Genomic DNA, 17,237 nt, shown 5'->3' on the forward strand with positions numbered 1-17,237 from the left:
AGAGCCACAGACTGCAATCAATGAGAACAAAAACAATGAGAACAAGTTTATAATTTGCTTACTTTTTAAAATTTATATCCAAGCTGGTTAACATATATTGTAATAATGATTTTAGGAGTAGAATTTAGTGATTCATCACTTACATGTAACATCCAGTGCTCATTACAAGTGCCCTCCTTAATGCCATCGCCCATTTAGCCCATCCCCCACCCAGCACCCCTCCAGCAACCCTCATTTTCTTTGTGCTTAAGAGTCTCTTATGGTTTGTTTCCCTTTCTGTTTTTATCTTATTTTTGCTTCCCTTCCCCTGTGTTCATCTGTTTCTTAAATCCTACATATAAGTGAAATCATATAATATTTGTCTTTCTCTGACTTATTTTGCTTAGCATAATGCACTCTAGTTCCATCCACGTTGTTGCATATGGCAAGATTTCATTCTTTTTGATCACCAAGTAATACTCCATTGTATATACATAACACATCTTATTTATCCATTCATCAGTCAGTGGATATTTGGGCTCTTTCCATATTTTGGCTATTGTTGATAGTGCTTCTATAAACATTGGGGTGCGGGTGCCCCTGTGAGTCAACTTTTTTGAATCCTTTGGATAAATACCTAGTAGTGCTGTTACTGGGTCATAGGGTAGTTCTATTTTTAATTTTTTGAGGAACCTCCATGCTGTTTTCCAGAGTGGCTGCACCAGTTTACGTTCCCACCAGCAGTGCAAAAGAGTTTCTCCGCATCCTCACCAAATCTATTGTTGCCTGAGTTGTTAATGTTAGCCATTCTGACTGGTATGAGGTAGTATCTCATTGTGGTTTTGATTTGTATTTCCCTGATGATGAGTGGTGTTAAGCATGTTTTCATGTGTCTGTTAGCTATCTAGACGTCTTCTTTGGAAAAGTGTCTATTCATGTCTTTTGCCCATTTCTTCACTGGATTATTTGTTTTTTGGGTGTGGAGTTTGATAAGTTCTTTATAGATTTTGGATACTTACCCTTTATCTGATACGGCGTTTGCAAATATCTTCTCCCATTCTGTTGGTTGCCTTTTAGTTTTGCTGATGGTTTCCTTTGCTGTGCAGAAACTTTTTATCTTGATGAGGTCCCAATAGTTCGTTTTTGCTTTTGTTTACCTTGCCTCCAGAGACACGTCAAGTAATAAGTTGCTGCAGCTGAAGTCAAAGAGGTTATTGCCTGTTTTCTCCTCTAGGATTTTGATGGCTTCCTATCTTATGTTTAGGTCTTTCATCCATTTTGAGTTTACTTTTGTGTATGGTGTAAAGAAAGTGGTTCAGGTTCATTCTTCTGCATGTTGCTGTCCAGTTTTCCTGGTACCAATGGCTGAAGAGACTGCCTTTTTTTTCCATTGGATATTCTTTCCTGCTTTGTCAAAAATTAGCTGGCCATACACTTGTGGGTCCATTTCTGGATTCTCTGTTCTGTTCCATTGATAAAAGTATCTGTTTTTGTGCCAGTACCATACTGCCTTGATTACAGATCTGTAACAAATATTAAAAATTATAATTTGCGGGGCGCCTGGGTGGTGCAGTCGGTTAAGCGTCCGACTTCAGCCAGGTCACGATCTCGCGGTCCGTGAGTTCGAGCCCCGCGTCGGGCTCTGGGCTGATGGCTCGGAGCCTGGAGCCTGTTTCCGATTCTGTGTCTCCCTCTCTCTCTGCCCCTCCCCCGTTCATGCTCTGTCTCTCTCTGTCCCCAAAATAAATAAACATTGAAAAAAAAAATTAAAAAAAAAATTATAATTTGCTTGGAAATTTTCAGTCAAGGGCCTCCTTGTAGGGGCACTATAGAGAGAGAGAGTTGGTTCAGTTCCCCACCAGAACCCAAATGCAAGTTAATGTGTCTCCTCTGTTTCACTGGCCCATATGTAGGGGTTAGCTTAGAGCCACCATCGTCAGCTCAGCTTTTGATTGAATTACTGGTGATTGATGTTTTGTATTAACATAACTGAGACAAGACCTTCAAACTCTCAAAAACAAGAGACCAGAGTTACATTTTTTTATTTCCTTATGCATGTGAGAGAAGAGGAGAGCCTTGATGATCTTTCTGATTTGACACAATCTGTTCCATGTTTGTAACATTTAGAAATTCAGAAGTAGCAATTTGAATATTACAGGAGTGACACATTATTAAATAAGACACTTGGTCAAAATTATAGACTTACTAGAACTTAAGGGTTGTTTTCACAAGACACAGTAGCAATTTGTAAAGTCCACATGTCTTCTTATAAGACTTCTTTTTTACAATGAAATATTTTCAGACTTGTAATACCATCTGCTTTTCTTTGTAGCTATAAGGGAAAGAGGGAACATTTTCTTATGAGGCTGAGATTTCATTTGTCAGGAATTAGGAAGTCCATAGCTGAAATTCCCTTAGTGCTAAGGGAAAAGAAGAAAGCTTGAGAAGCTCAAACTTGTAATATGGAAAGGATAAGAGCGAAACAGATCATGAACAAAAGAATGTGAGCCGTGTAATATTTACATCCCCAGCTGAAAACCTTTTTTTTAGTGTTTACCGTTTCTGTTCTTTGCTTCCTGAATGCATTACATTGTGTTTCATTTTTGATCTATGTGTATGTGTGTCTGGAAATTTGCAAGTAGGATATTGCCTGTTTTTATTGGATTATTATCACCCTTCAGGGTTTTTCCCTCCAAATGTGTTTGAATTACCAAATTTAAAAGGATTAAAGCATTTAAAATACCCTTATGTAAGGCATTGCATTTAATGTACCTCTGTCATACAATTTCCAGCATGTTAATTTAATCAGGATTATGGGGGCTACACATTTTACATTTTGAACTCTTTCAGAACTTTTCTGACTTTTTGTCATGGCAATGCACATGACAAATGCACAATTGAATACAACAATTATTCAAATTTAATTTTATATACTTTTTATCAATGTATATGTGTATTTTTTTTGTTAAACTTTCATTTCTTACTATATAAAATCTTACATTTCATTCATTGCATTATTGGCCGTATAATTTTAAATGACCATTTTCATGAAATGTATATGAATGATATATTTTAGGACTTCATTTATATCCCTCAGTTGCCCTCACAGATGATTAACTTCTTGTTTATTTATAAAGTTTATTTATTTTGAGAGAGAGAGAGCAGGGTAGGGGCAGAGAGAGAGAGAGAAAAAGAGGATCCCAAGCATGTTCCACGCTGTCAGTGCACAGCCCGATGTGGGGTGGAACTCACAAACCATGAGATCATGATCTGAGCCAAAATCAGACACTTAACCAACTGAGCCACCCTGGAATCCTGATGATTGACCTCTTACCTGGGTCTGAGGGCTCTATTTTCCTTCTTAGCACTTTGACTTTGGTACATTGCTCTGCAGCATTTGGTGTTCTAAAGTCTGAGGATAACCTGACCCTTGAACCCCTCACCTTCCTGCCCACCTTCCTGGTTCATACGTGTTAGTTTTCTCTCATTGGTGTTGTCCAGGTAGTTTTCCTTACTTTGGCATGAAAGTACCATTTGATCTGCTAGCAACCTTTTTTTCTGCCCAGGAATTCTTTCTTTCAATTGGATTTTTAAAAATGGGTTTGTTTCTCTTGCTCTCTTTCTTCAAGAGCATCTCATAGTCATTGGTTGTAGCTCCTTTCCTATATAACTCTTACTTACTTTTTGTCACTTTAATCTTTTTTCATCCTTCCTCCTTGAGGAGTTTCTCACATATTTTCACTGCTTTTGTTCTTTATTGCTTCAAATATGGATTCCAGTTTTCTCCTGTTTTTAAACTCGTTGGACTCTTTATCTTAAACCCGCTCCCTTTCTCAGTGTTACCTCTTCTTAGGATGTGCTCTTGTTCAGAGAATGTGCACCTTATACATTTAAGATGTAAAGCAAGCTTTTCTAAACATTTTCTTCTGTTTCCCCATTTTCTGTTTTTCATACATGTACATATTTTCTGTCCTTTAGTTAAACTTTAACATTTTATCCACAGGCCCCATAATATTGGAATCTTCGTCTGCTAGAAGAGCTGGAACCCAGTGTATGACGCTTCCCTTGTTTCTCTAACTGCCTGCTTGGCTGTTGCTGTAATACCCTTTTGTATCACCCTGTTCAGCCGTAACAAATACCACAGACTGGGTGGTTTAAACAAAGGAAATTTATTTGTCACAGTTTTGGAGCCTGGAAGTTGAAGATCAGGGTGCCGGCAGGGTATGTTTCTGATGAGGCTTCGCTCCTAGGCTTGTAGAGAGCCGCCTTCTCCTGGTGCCTTCATGTGCCTCTTTCATGCGTGTGCAGTCCTGGTACCTCTTCCCTTCTTATAAGGGCACTGGTCCTTTCGGATTCGGGGTCCCCTCTTAAGACCTCATATAACCTTAATTACTTCCTTAAAGGCCTTGCCCCAAATATAGTCACATTGCAGGCATGGGCTTCAACATCTGAATTTTGGGGAACACAGTTCAGTCCATAACACCTTTTCAGGGTAAGTTGAGGTTTCCAGCCTTAGGTGATCCACTGAGGTCTAATTCTGGATTGAGGAGGGAGATTCTCTTGTTCTTACCTATATACACCCTTATTCTGATGAAGACAAACAATTCCTGAGGGACTGGGTTGATAAGTGCTTGATTCAAAGGAGTAACTAGAGTGACTCCCAAGTTCCCGGAACACTGGTGTCACCTTCCTCGTCTTACGAAGAGCTGGTACCAGACCCAGGCTTCTCCAAGCACAAGCTGTCTCTAAATAGGAGTCTCTACAAATATGGTCTCTTCATGTACTTCTTCCTTTCTTCTTTTGGTTCCCTTCTTCTTTTGCTTTATTTTTAGAGACTGTTTTATTTCTGATTTACTTTTTCTTTAAAAAAAATTTTTTTTTAATCTTTATTTATTTTTGAGACACAGAGTGAGAGTGGGGGCAGGACAGAGAGAGACACTGAATCTGAAGCAGGCTCCAGGCTCCAAGCTGTCAGCAAGGAACCTGACTCAGGACTTGAACTCATGAACTGTGAGATTATGACCTGAGCTGAAGTCAGAGTCTTAACCAACTGAGCCACCCAGGCGCCCCTATTTCTGATTTACTCCTAGTTTTTACTCTTAAGGACTGGGTTCCTCAGAAAACATGGATTCACTCCCATGAATAGGTGAGTTCTTGGTAGACAGCTGTGGGAATCACAGCTTTTCATCCTGACTTCCTGCCCCATGTTTTTCAGAAGTCAGAGTGCAAGGACTCTACACCCTTCAGTCCACCTTCTTCCATGTTGTAGTTGGAGGAAATTCCTCCTAGAGAAAAAAAAAGTATCATATAAAAATACTTCTTTAGGACTTCCATACATATTTTCATAGGGAATTGGGGAGATGGGGATGGAAAAGACAAGCTTTCTGCTCTCCCCTTCCTAGCTCCCTAGCAGATCCTTGTGCTTTAGCTAAATAACTCATTGCAAGTAGGGAAGCTGGTTTTCGGAAGGGGTCACAAAGTCTGGGAGCCCACACCATCTGGCTGGGTGAGTGGTGGTCATAACTCTTCTCTGAGGAGGGTCATCTCTGGTTTCCTGTGTTGTTTTTCAGCTTGGAATCCTGCGATCTAACTACAGTTTGTTGTCTAAATATCTCTAAGGCTCTCCTTAGAAGCCAGAGCCTGGTATTTCTGAATCTGTCGACCAATCACCTATTAGATGACGGAGTCAAGTTGTTGTGTGAGGCCTTAGGACATCCCAAGTGTCACCTAGAGAGACTGTCGTGAGTCTTGCTGGTTTGTTTTCCCTGCAGTCCTTTTGGGCAGTCTTGTGTGACTTAGTTAAGAGCTATATGGGCAAACTGTTTGGGTCTGGACACCACTTGGCTCATTTGTCAATCCTGGATGAGCTCTACATGAAGTCCTCTTTTGCTTTCTCTCTCATTAGACTTTTAACTGCTGCTTTTCTTCATGAATGCTTATTTTTATTACTATTTTCCTCCTTCTCTCCCTTGTATGTAGCTGCAAGGGCATTTGTAATTTTAGTAGGTTTGAAAGGTTGATTCTATAGTAGAGATATAAGGACTGTAAGTACCAGCTAGTGTCCCTGAGAAGAGGATGAGAAACATGAACTTTGGGATTTGACTGGTCCCTTCCCAACTGTGTTTCTCCTTCAGCTTAGAAAGCTGTGGCCTCACAGTAGCTGGTTGTGAGGATCTTTCTTTGGCTCTCATCAGCAACAAAAGGTTGACACATTTGTGCTTGGCAGACAACATCTTGGGAGATGATGGAGTAAAGCTTGTGAGTGATGCCTTGAAACATCCACAGTGCAATCTCCAGAGCCTTGTGTAAGTGAGCACTAGTTTTCATCCTGCTGATGTATACATTTTAAAATATATTTTAGAAGGGACAGTGTTATAATCTGTCCCTTGCATTTTCCCTACTGTTATCAATAATGATAATGCAGATGGTGAGGATGATGGTATTAATGATTGCCATTTGTTGTGTCCTTACTCTGTGCTGGGCCCTGTGCTAAATTTATTTAATCTGCACAAATGTACCTGTTGGTGTCCAATTGGCCACTGAGTTCTCAGCCCCAGGTGAGAAATGTGAGGCTTAGAAAGATTATATAGTTTGCCTCATGTTCATGAGCACATGGTGGATTCAGGACTAAAGTCTGCCTGTCCAACTCCATATTCTGGGTCTAGAACAGGTAAATGTATATGAACACCACTAAACAGGAATGTAGCATCCCATGGTATGGCTGGATCACAGTGTGATTATTCTGTTCATTGCCCTTAGATGAATTCCCAGATGTGGAATTGATGAGCCAAAATTTTTATTTTGTCAGACGTGGTTACATTTTCTCCAATAGATTGTTCATAATTCCTTGGCAATGTAGAAGCCTGCATTTTAACATCCTCATCGAGTATCTACTGGTTGTTTTTTTATCAGTATTGATTAGATAATTGAAAATAACTTTAAAAATGATTTGATGTTGAGGGGCGCCTTGCTGCCTCAGCTGGTAGAGCATGTGACTCTTGATCTTGGGGTCATGAGTTCAAGCCCCACTTTGGGCATGGAGCCTTCTTAAAAAAATAATAAAATAAATAAATAAAAATAATTTAATGTGGAGCATCTTTTCAAATGTTTTTGGCCTTTAATATTCTAGGAATTGCCTCTTCATAGGCTCCATTTTCCTCTGGATGTTTTCTGTTATATATGTTATGGTTATTAATATGACATACATTATAGCCATTATTTTTTCTGTTTTGCAAATAATTTACCTAGCATGTTTCTGTATGTTTTCTCGTGGCCATTTTTAGAATACGGAAGTTTAAAATTCTTGTGAAGTCACATTATCTTCCTCCTCATGACTTTTAGAAGTTTTGTCATAATTGGAAATACCTTTATTTAAAAAACCCTACTTATGTCTATACTTTATGGTTTAATTTTTAACATGTAAGTGTTAAATTATTCCTACTTTGTTATAAGGCTTAAAACTTATTTTCTCCCATATGTCAGGTCTGCTTTCCCAAATGACTTATAGTATAATAGATCTTTTCCCTACTGATTGGAAATGCCACTTTTATTATGTAAAAAAGTACTTTATTATGATTACTCCCCTTCTATCCCATATGCCTACTCCTCTCCGTGTAGCTGCTTTTGCAATTAGGTACTGTATTTATGCACAGTGTGAAGAGGTTAACATTTCATTTATAGTAAGGAAGAATTCTGGGGGCATCTGGGTGGCTCAGTCAGTTGGGCATCTGAGTCGGTTTCAGCTCAGGTCATGATCTCACAGTTCATGAGGTTGAGCCCTGTATCAGGCTCTGCACTGACAGCATGGAGCCTGCTTGAGATTCTCTGAGCTCTCTCTTTCAAAATAAATTTTAAAATCTAGCATTTGAAAAGAAAAATTCTGAAGAACATGGGTATCTCAAGTGAATATTCTGAAGGATATTCTGAAGAATATCCCAAGTGAGACAGGCAAAGAGGTAATGAGGGAGAGGGTATTTGATCTGAGATGAGTGTTGGCAAGTAGGTGAGGGAGCACAGGATGAAACCTTTGCAAAATCTCTGGGCAGTAAAGCAGTGATTCCATGTGTCCTCATACTGTCCTTCCTATAGGCTGAGGCGTTGCCACTTCACCTCACTGAGCGGTCAACATCTCTCCTCTTCTCTCCTATGCAACAAGAGCCTGACACATCTGGATCTGGGGTCCAACTGGCTACAAGATGATGGAGTAAAGCTTCTGTGCGATGTCTTTCGGCATCCCAGCTGTAACCTTCAGGACCTGGGGTAGGTTTTCTGTGACCTGACCTTCCATGCTTTAACAGATGAGTAAAGAAGGGCTGAGCTGAGTATCTGTCAGAGAAAAGAATACACAGCTGATTCTCTCTCTCTCCTCCTGCTGGAGACAAGCTGAGGAAGTATGCTCATCAGATTTTTCTTAGTTACTACAGTAATTGTAATCAACCTGTTGTACCTCACTGAGTCTACTGTGTGTCCTCTGCTCTACATCCCTGAAGCAGAAACTGTGCTCCACTAGTTTTTCTTTCTTCAATTCATGTTTATAATTAGGTCAACTTTTAAACTGGGAAGGGAATTTTTAAAAATATCCAATAATCCAGTCATTCTGTTGTTGTTTATTTAAATGTTTTTATTTATTTTGAAAGCAAGAGAGTGAGAGCAAGGGAGGGGTGGGGGGGGGAGGGTGAATCTCAAGCAGGCTCCACACTGTCAGCACAGAGCGCGACACGAGGCTCAATCCCATGACCCTAGGATCATGACCTGAGCTGAAATCAAGAGTCAGACACTCAACTGACTGAGCCACCCTGGTGCCCCATATCTCTACCTTCTTTAGGAAAATATATATGATCTAATTCTCTGAAGTTTCCTTGACTATTATTCAACTAGAAGGCAAAATTTTACTTCATGGAAATTATGTTTAAACCCAATACCTTTTATTTCAGCCACAATTTCTATAATTTCTAAGTGACCTACATACACAAGATGTTTGGTTAGTCCACTTTCTCTCCTTAGTTTTGCTATAAACAGACAAATTTGTGCTTTCATAGCTACCTTCATAGCTTCCTTCTATGCAGGCCATGCCAGTTCTCTCCACCAAAATTTACAACAAATATAAAATACATTCTGAGGGCATTAAAGATTATTACTAAGGTGATGCTCTTGCCTCTGGTAACTTACAAAATGTTGATGGCAGGGAAATGAATATACAGCCAATCATAATATATCCCATTTGTCATAAAGATATGACAGGGATGCCTGGGTGGCTCAGTCATTTAAGCATCTTCACTCTTGATCTTGGCTCAGGTCATGATCTCATGGTTCATGAGTTCAAGCCCTGTGCCAGGCTACACACGGTCAGTGCAGAGCCTGCTTGGGATTCTCTCTCTCTCCCTCTCTCTGTCCTTCCTCTGCTAGCTTGCTCTCTCTCTCAAAATAAATACATTGAAAAAAAAAATGACAAAAGTCCCAAGGAGCAAGGAGTGGGACTGAGGGTATTGAGTTACCTTAGCCTTGAAAGACAAAGAGGATTTTGTTGTGTGCAGATATCCTTGGCAGAAGGTAGGAAGAGCGAAAAGAAGGGGAATGAAGATAGGTGTGGTAAATTTGGGAAAAAAACAAAATAAAAAACAGAAACACAGAGGTGTATGGTTGGCAAATAGGTTAGGGACAAAGTATGGAAAGAGAACATTTGAGGCCAGGTTGTGAATGCTCTTGAATGCCCTACGAAAGACTGAAAGACATATCTTTTTATATGTAGGCTGCTTCCTCTTGGAAGGTAACACCTTAACATTTTTTTTAAAGTATTTTTATTTCAAAATTCTATTGGAAACTGAAAGCACAGAAATCTTTGGGTTCCTTGGGTAAACTTATATCCATTTTTTAGTATTGATAGAAATGTGTTTATACCCTTGATTTGGGAAGCTTGGTGGATAACAGCCTGTTTGTGGGAGAAAGCAGTTTTACCCAATGGTTTTTTTTTTCTCATTAAGAAGAAACCGCGTTGGTTTCTACTGATAATGTTAGACATTCCTATGTGCGTCTTGTATTGTGGATAGAAAAGAGTCAGGAAAAGGGTTTAGATACCTGGGCTTCTCTCTAGAAATAAACTAATTAAGCCTCACAACTGAAGGTCTCACTTGTCTCTTATATTTCTTGCAGATTGATGGGCTGTGCACTCACTAGTATGTGTTGTCTGGATTTGGCTTCTGCTATTCTGAACAACCCACACCTGCAGAGCCTGGACCTTGGGAACAATGACCTGCAGGATGATGGAGTCAAAATTCTGTACGAAGCTTTGAGACATCCAAACTGCAATATTCAGAGGCTTGGGTGAGTTCAGTTTTCCATCAGGAAAGTGATACCTATTTGGTAGCTAATGTGGCCAGAAGAAATTTAGTACATGAGAGAGGATGAAAAGTAAATGGGGCTCGAAGGTAAGTTACTCTCAGAAATGAGAATCTGAATTTCAAATATATGCATCAGTGTGTATTATGTGTTGTTAGTATTAAAGCTATAGTTCACGTTTCTTTCTGTTCCCTTTAGTGCCTTAGATGGGGTATGTATGAAGTAAAAGGTCCTTGCTTTAAGGTCTTTCATGTTCTGTCATCCTTCAGATATTCTGTCTTTGAATTAATTTTTCTTATTAAATTGAAGATTTTGCTAATTGTCTTCTCTCAAAAAATGCTATCTAGGCTCTTAAGGAGCCTGCAATCTAATAAGGTCTTATTCTGTGTTCTGAGTACTTTTTATGTTTAATCATGTATTGTTTAGGTGTTTATTTTCTTTTTGAATCTTGAACTGATATTGACTAGTACATTCTTACATAGCATGAATTATTGACCTTTGGGTCAAGAATTTTGCTCTATGTGTGGGAAACCCAAATACTATGATATGTTTCCCTGACTCTTCCAAGAAAGTGCTATTTTACCTATGTTTCCATGAACTATTCATATATTTTTATGACAACAATGATGATGTTGTAATGATTGGATCTGAAATTTAATTTTATTCTGCTTATAACCTAATAAGTTAGCCTATCACTGTTTCATGGATGCTGGCAGGAAACCCAGAGTCCCATTGGAGACAGAGGACTTTATTACTCCTAGCATAGCAGCATATGCACTAGTGTATGTGTGTCAGTTTTCTTTGTCCCCCAAGTCCCACAGGGTGGATATGGATAGCCCAGATGGACACCTGCACATGGAGTGGGTTGCATCCCATGGAGCTTGGGGGACTCACCACTTTATAGCAAGCATGAAGCAAGCCTGCTCTTTGCCCCAGAGGAAGACATCCCTCAAGACTGCTCACTGCACACACCCCCTAGGAAGTGGCCATGTAGAGTTATCAGGGTTTTAAATTTTTGTCAATAAATAGGAGAGCAAAAGACTCACAGAAGAATGTCTCCCAGAAATATCTGCCCCCTTTTTCTGCACAATACAGTCTTGGTTAATTTTCACATGGATATGCCACGCTCACTAATCTCACCAACAGAGGCTGAGGCCAAATCTGCTCAATTTGTCTCCTACGCCATTTAATTAAGGCCACTATAATTAGGACTCCAAGCATGGGAGGAGGTCAGATTGCAGTATTGATTTCAACTATGTCCTCAGCATCCTGGACCAGCCAACTGAATGAGACCAAGGGAGGACCAAAAAGTCTTGTTATTCATTATAACTCGTGAAAGGGAGTTTAGGTTGACCTGCTGATCTTGGTATCATTGGCAAAAAATATAGGGAACAAAATCTGGGCAAAAGTAGTCCCATACCCAATAAAGAGATATTCAGTGGTCCACACCTCCACACATAAAAAACATATAACCTGAAGGAACACAATTCACTTCAATGTGGGATGTTTTCTATTGATCTGGGTCACCATTACAGTGGTTTGGTTATGTGTCACTGAATAGTTACAGTGTTAGACATAAATCGTATAACTCAAGGCTGCACTGGCATCAAGAGAAGCTTATGAATTTGTAACAGACTGAAACAAGGTTTGTACCGGTTGTGTTTGTACACCCGTGACAGAGGTCCAGATCTGGGGGGCTGCCACTGATGACATCAGGTGCAGCAGAACAGTTAGGACCTGCCGTATCCACGTGGAATTTTCTGTTTCCACGCCATGTGGACAGACTGGGCAGTGGGTCACTTTGCCAGCCATAGCTGCTACTTCAGCAGACCACATAATTTTTCCAGGTAGCTGTGTTGGGTCTAGGGAAGGAAAAGAAATAATGAATTGTTCTTCCCACTCCCAGCACCTCACAGGTTCTGAGATGTTACTTCCCCAGGTATTGGTGTGGCTGTTCTTCCCCACAGTCCTGAAATCAGTGTGTCCCATCTTAGTGCCTGTAACTTTGCCTTTTCTCCAATCATCCCCTGCTCGTACCCAGGCTTTCAGTCCAGAGGGATCTGGCAGGAGAAAAATAAAGCATTTTTTATAATATTTCTATAAACCCATTCTGTTCTACATCTTTGCTTGTAGGGGGACTTCTCAAGCAGTATACTCAACCAAACGGTCATTATCCTCATGATCCAAAGGTGACTCCAGGTGTCTGAAGCCAAATTAAGTTTGAACCCCACAGGTCCTTTGTGGCTGGCCTGTCACCTGGAGGGCACACCAGTTAGGCTGGCCTGGAGTTGCTGTTATGGAAAGAAAAGTGTCATGCCCAGGAATAATCAAGATGGAATCCTGAAATTTCAAAGGTTTTATATGACTTTCTGTCCCTTTCAACATAATCATTACTCAGGAAGTGGCCAGACAGAGATGAACCATTTCAGGGGATAGCCATATTTAGTGACCAAATGCCCCACTATACTATGTTGACCAGGAGGTGGTGAGGGAGGTAGGGTCACAGATCTTTGTAATTTCGAAAGATCATTCTAGAGCTCAGTAATACCAGATGCCTGTGGATGGTAGGGACCATGGAATGTTCATTGAATACCTTGACTATTGGCTCATTGTTTCTTCAAAAGGAGAGATCTAAGTACTATTATCCTTGACTTTTTGTATATCTGGAAATGTCTCAGTTTTCTATGACGTTGAGTGGCAGCTTGGTTGTGTTCATATTTTGGTCATCCTTTGAGAGTTTTGCAGAAAGTCCACTGCCTGCTAGCATTGAGTCTAGTTAGAAAAAAGTCTGAAGCCAACTGATTCTTCCCTTTTAGTGTCCTTACTGGTTAAACATACTTTTTTTTTTTTCCCTTGAATGTCCATAGAATTGCTCTTTAGGAACAATAATTTGTCTTGTGTAGAATTTTCCTCATTAATATTTTCCTGGGGAAATGGTCTGCCATTTCAACATGTCGATTGTATTTTTTTATAGGGTTTCCTGTGTTTTAATTTCTGCTTATCTAATTTGTTTTCAGGGTCACTAATTACACTTATGTTGGATCTCTTTTGTCTGTCTTTATAATTTTTTTCTAATCTTTTAAAACTCATTTTCCTTTCACTTTTCTCTAACCCATAATTTTAAGTTCATTTTCAGCAGTGATGACCCCATTTCTGCTTCTTCCAATGTCATCTACAGTCCATAATTTTTATTTTTCTCTTCTGATATTTTAAAGATCTGCCTGTATTCATATGTTTTGTTTCTTAAATTTCACATATGAGTGAAATCATATGGTATCTGTCTTTCTCTGACTGACTTATTTTGTTGGCATATTCTGTAGCTCCATCCACGTTGTTGCAAATGGCAAGATTTCATTCTTTTTTATGGCTGAGTAATATTCCATTGTGTGTTTACACCACATCTTCTTTATCCACTCATCAGTCAGTGGACATCTGGGCTCTTTCCATACTTTGGCTATTGTAGATAATGCTGCTATAAACATCAGGGTGCATATATTTCTTTGAATCCGTATATTTGTGTCCTTTGAGTAAATACCTAGTACGTAGTAAAATTGCTGGATCATTGGAAAAGAAAACCATAAAACAGATTCTTAACTATAGAAAAAAAACTGGGGGTTGCTGGAGGGGAGGTAGGTGGAGGGGGTAGATTAAATGGGTAATGGTATTAAGGAGGACACTTGTGATGAGCACTGGGTGTTGTATGTAAGTGATGAATCGCTAAATTCTACACCTGAAACAAATATTACACTGTATGTTAACTAACTGGAATTTGAATAAAAACTTGGGGGAAGAAAAGGAATGTTTATACACAGAAAAAAAAATCTACCAAGTCATATTTTAAACATTTTCACTATGAAATATAAAATACATAGAAATAAGTGAATAAAACTATTTAAAAGTTAGGGATTGCCTGGGTAGCTCAGTTGGTTAAGCATCAACTTGATATCAACTTTCATGGTTTCATGAATTCAAGCCCCACATCAGGCTTTGTGCTGACAGCACTGAGCATGCTTGAGATTCTTCCTCTCTCTCTGCCCCTCCCCTGCATTTATTTATTTTTTTTACTTAATTTGTTATTTATTTTTGAGAAAATAAGTTAAAAAATAAATGCATCAATGAATGAATGAATAAATACATACATACATACATACATACATACATACATACATACATACATAAATAAATGTCAAATGTGTGTAATCTCACCCGGGTCAGAAATTGAATTTTCCCAGGAAATTAAATTCCCCTACTCCTCCTTTATAAATCTCTTCCCTCCTCCCTAAGAAGTAAAACTATTATCCTGAATTTTGTGGTCATCATTTATTTATCTGTAGAGTGTGAGTGTATATAGTCCTAAGCAATGTATTGTTAAATTTTGCTAGGTTTTGAACCTTATATATAATCATACTCAGTATATTCTTTTGTATTAGGATTTTTTTTTGCTCATTGTTAGGAATTTGTCATCCAGTCATTTCATGTAGTTGTAGTTAGTTCATTTTTACCACAGTAAAGTATTCTAGTGAATGACGATATCACAAACTATGTAACCATTCTATAGTAGATGGACGTTTTTCATTTATTTTATGACTAATGCTGCTGATGAATATTTTACTACATGAATTGAGGCACATACATATATATTTAGGAAAAATAGCTATTTATTACATCATTGGGAATGGGTCTTCAAATTTATTAGATACTGTCAAAAAGATTGTTCTGGGGTGCCTGGGTGGCTCAGTCAGTTAAGCCTCTGACTCTGAGTTTCGGTTCAGGTCATGATCTCGCATTTCATGAGTTTGAGTTCTGCATTGGGCTCTACACTGCCAATGCAGAGCCTGCCTGGGATTCTCTTCCTCTCCCTTTGCCCTTCCCCAGCTCTCTCTCTCTCTCTCAAAATAAATAAATAAACTTAAAAAAAAAAAGATTGTACTAATTGATTCTGCCCCTAGTAGTGTGTGATAGTTCCTGTTCTCTATTCTTGCCAATTTTGTCTGACTTAATTTTTAAAGTGTTAGTGAATCAGGTGTGTGTTTTGGCATCTCTTTGTGGTTTTAATTTAGAATTGTCTGGTTAAAGAGAGGTTCAACACCTCTTGAGATGCTTAATAGCCATTTGGATTTCCTATTTTGTAAAGTTGCTTTTTCAATTATTTTGTTCATTTTTCCATTGGGTGAGCCATTTTCCCCTTTTTGATATGTAGGGTTTTATTTTTTTCCTCCAATATATTCTGGTTATGAGCCATTGTGACTTAGATACGTGACAATAACTTGGGCTTTTCTTTTCACTCTTTATGGTGTCTTTTATAGAACCAAAGAACTTAATTGTAACGTCAGATTATTCCTTTATTAGTCCTTTTTGTAATTGGTTAGGAAAATTTTTCCCAACTCTGGGATTATGAAGACATTCTACTATTATTTTCTAAATGTAAAAGGCAGCTTATGAAGCATTTGAAACTTTAATTTAAAAATATGGTTAGTAGGGTGCCTGGGTGGCTCAGTTGAGCATCTGATGCTTGATTTTGGCTCAGGTCATAATCTCATGGTGGTGAGACTGAGCTCTGTGCTGGGAGTAGAACCTGCTTGAGATATTCTCTGTCTCTCTCTCTCTCTCTCTGTCCTCCCATTGGACCCTCCCCAAATTGTGTGCATGCACGTTCTCTCTACCCCCCACCCCCAAAAATATATGGTTTGAGGTCAATCCAATTTAATATATTTCCTGTGTGGATACTCCTCCTTTCCAGCAAAACTTATTGACTGTTTTTCTTTCCCCACTGTCTGGCAGGGCCATCTTTGTTATAAATCAAGTCTTCATTGGTGCATGGGTCTATTACTGGGTTCTTCCTTTGCGTTTCCAAACAAAATTTTAAATATCAGCTTATCAAGTTAACACACACAGGCATGTGCATCTCCCTATATTCCCATGCCTACCCATATGTTGGCATTTTGATTAGAATTGCATTGAATCTATCAATTATGATAGATCTCCTTAGCTTAGCTCTATCAATAAAGCTTAGTAATTTTTCCTGTGGTAGCCCTTTATTTTGCTGTTTGACTTTATTCCTAAGTACTTGCTATATTGCAATACTATTGTCAATGGGTATTCTTGTTATTTTTCATTTTGTTTATTCCTTATACATAGAAACACAGTTGGGTTTTGTGTGTTAACTTCATACCCAGTAGCTTGGCGCATCCTCTGGTTGATTAGAATTGCTTTATCACTTGGATTTTCTAGGTACACAGTCCTCTGTCTTGGGAATGATAGTTGTCTTTTCCTTTTCTGTTTCTTTTTTTCTTTTTATTGCCTTAGTAACTTATAAGATGTGCGATAGAATGTTAATATGTCTTGAGATAGTGGGTTTCCCTATGTTATTTTCATTGTCAAAAGCAAAATTTCAGTGTTTGTCTCATTTATTAATTTAAAAGGTTCCTATCTTTAGTTTGCTAAGAATTTTTCTTCTTTTTTTTTTTTAATTTTTTTTTTTCAACGTTTATTTTATTTTTTTGGGACAGAGAGAGACAGAGCATGAACGGGGTAGGGGCAGAGAGAGAGGGAGACACAGAATCGGAAACAGGCTCCAGGCTCTGAGCCATCAGCCCAGAGCCCGACGCGGGGCTCGAACTCACAGACCGCGAGATCGTGACCTGGCTGAAGTCGGACGCTTAACCGACTGCGCCACCCAGGCACCCCAGAATTTTTCTTCTTTTTAGATTATGAGTATATGTTGAACTTCTATGAAATGTGCCGAATGTGGTCAATAACATGGATTTTATTATATATATTATATCTATTATTATATCAACCTTACTTTTTTGGGCTCAAAACCAACTTGGTCATGATATGTCTTATATACATTGTGCACTTTATTTTGTTGATATGTAAATATTTTAATCTTTGTTTATAATGGAGATTAGGTTATAATTTTC

General features: G+C 38.7%; 1 protein-coding gene across 1 annotated transcript in view; it reads left to right on the forward strand.

Annotated features, from left to right (window-relative positions):
* The window catches only part of NLRP14 (NLR family pyrin domain containing 14), a 47,824-nt gene that overhangs the window by 25,387 nt on the left and 5,200 nt on the right, over positions 1-17,237 (forward strand). The window contains 3 exon segments of the mRNA XM_047878860.1: positions 6,114-6,284; positions 8,068-8,238; positions 10,129-10,299. Coding sequence (XP_047734816.1) covers positions 6,114-6,284; positions 8,068-8,238; positions 10,129-10,299 — 513 coding nt within the window.

Source organism: Prionailurus viverrinus, chromosome D1 (genome assembly GCF_022837055.1).
Source record: "Prionailurus viverrinus isolate Anna chromosome D1, UM_Priviv_1.0, whole genome shotgun sequence".
Classification (NCBI taxonomy): Eukaryota; Metazoa; Chordata; class Mammalia; order Carnivora; family Felidae; genus Prionailurus; species Prionailurus viverrinus.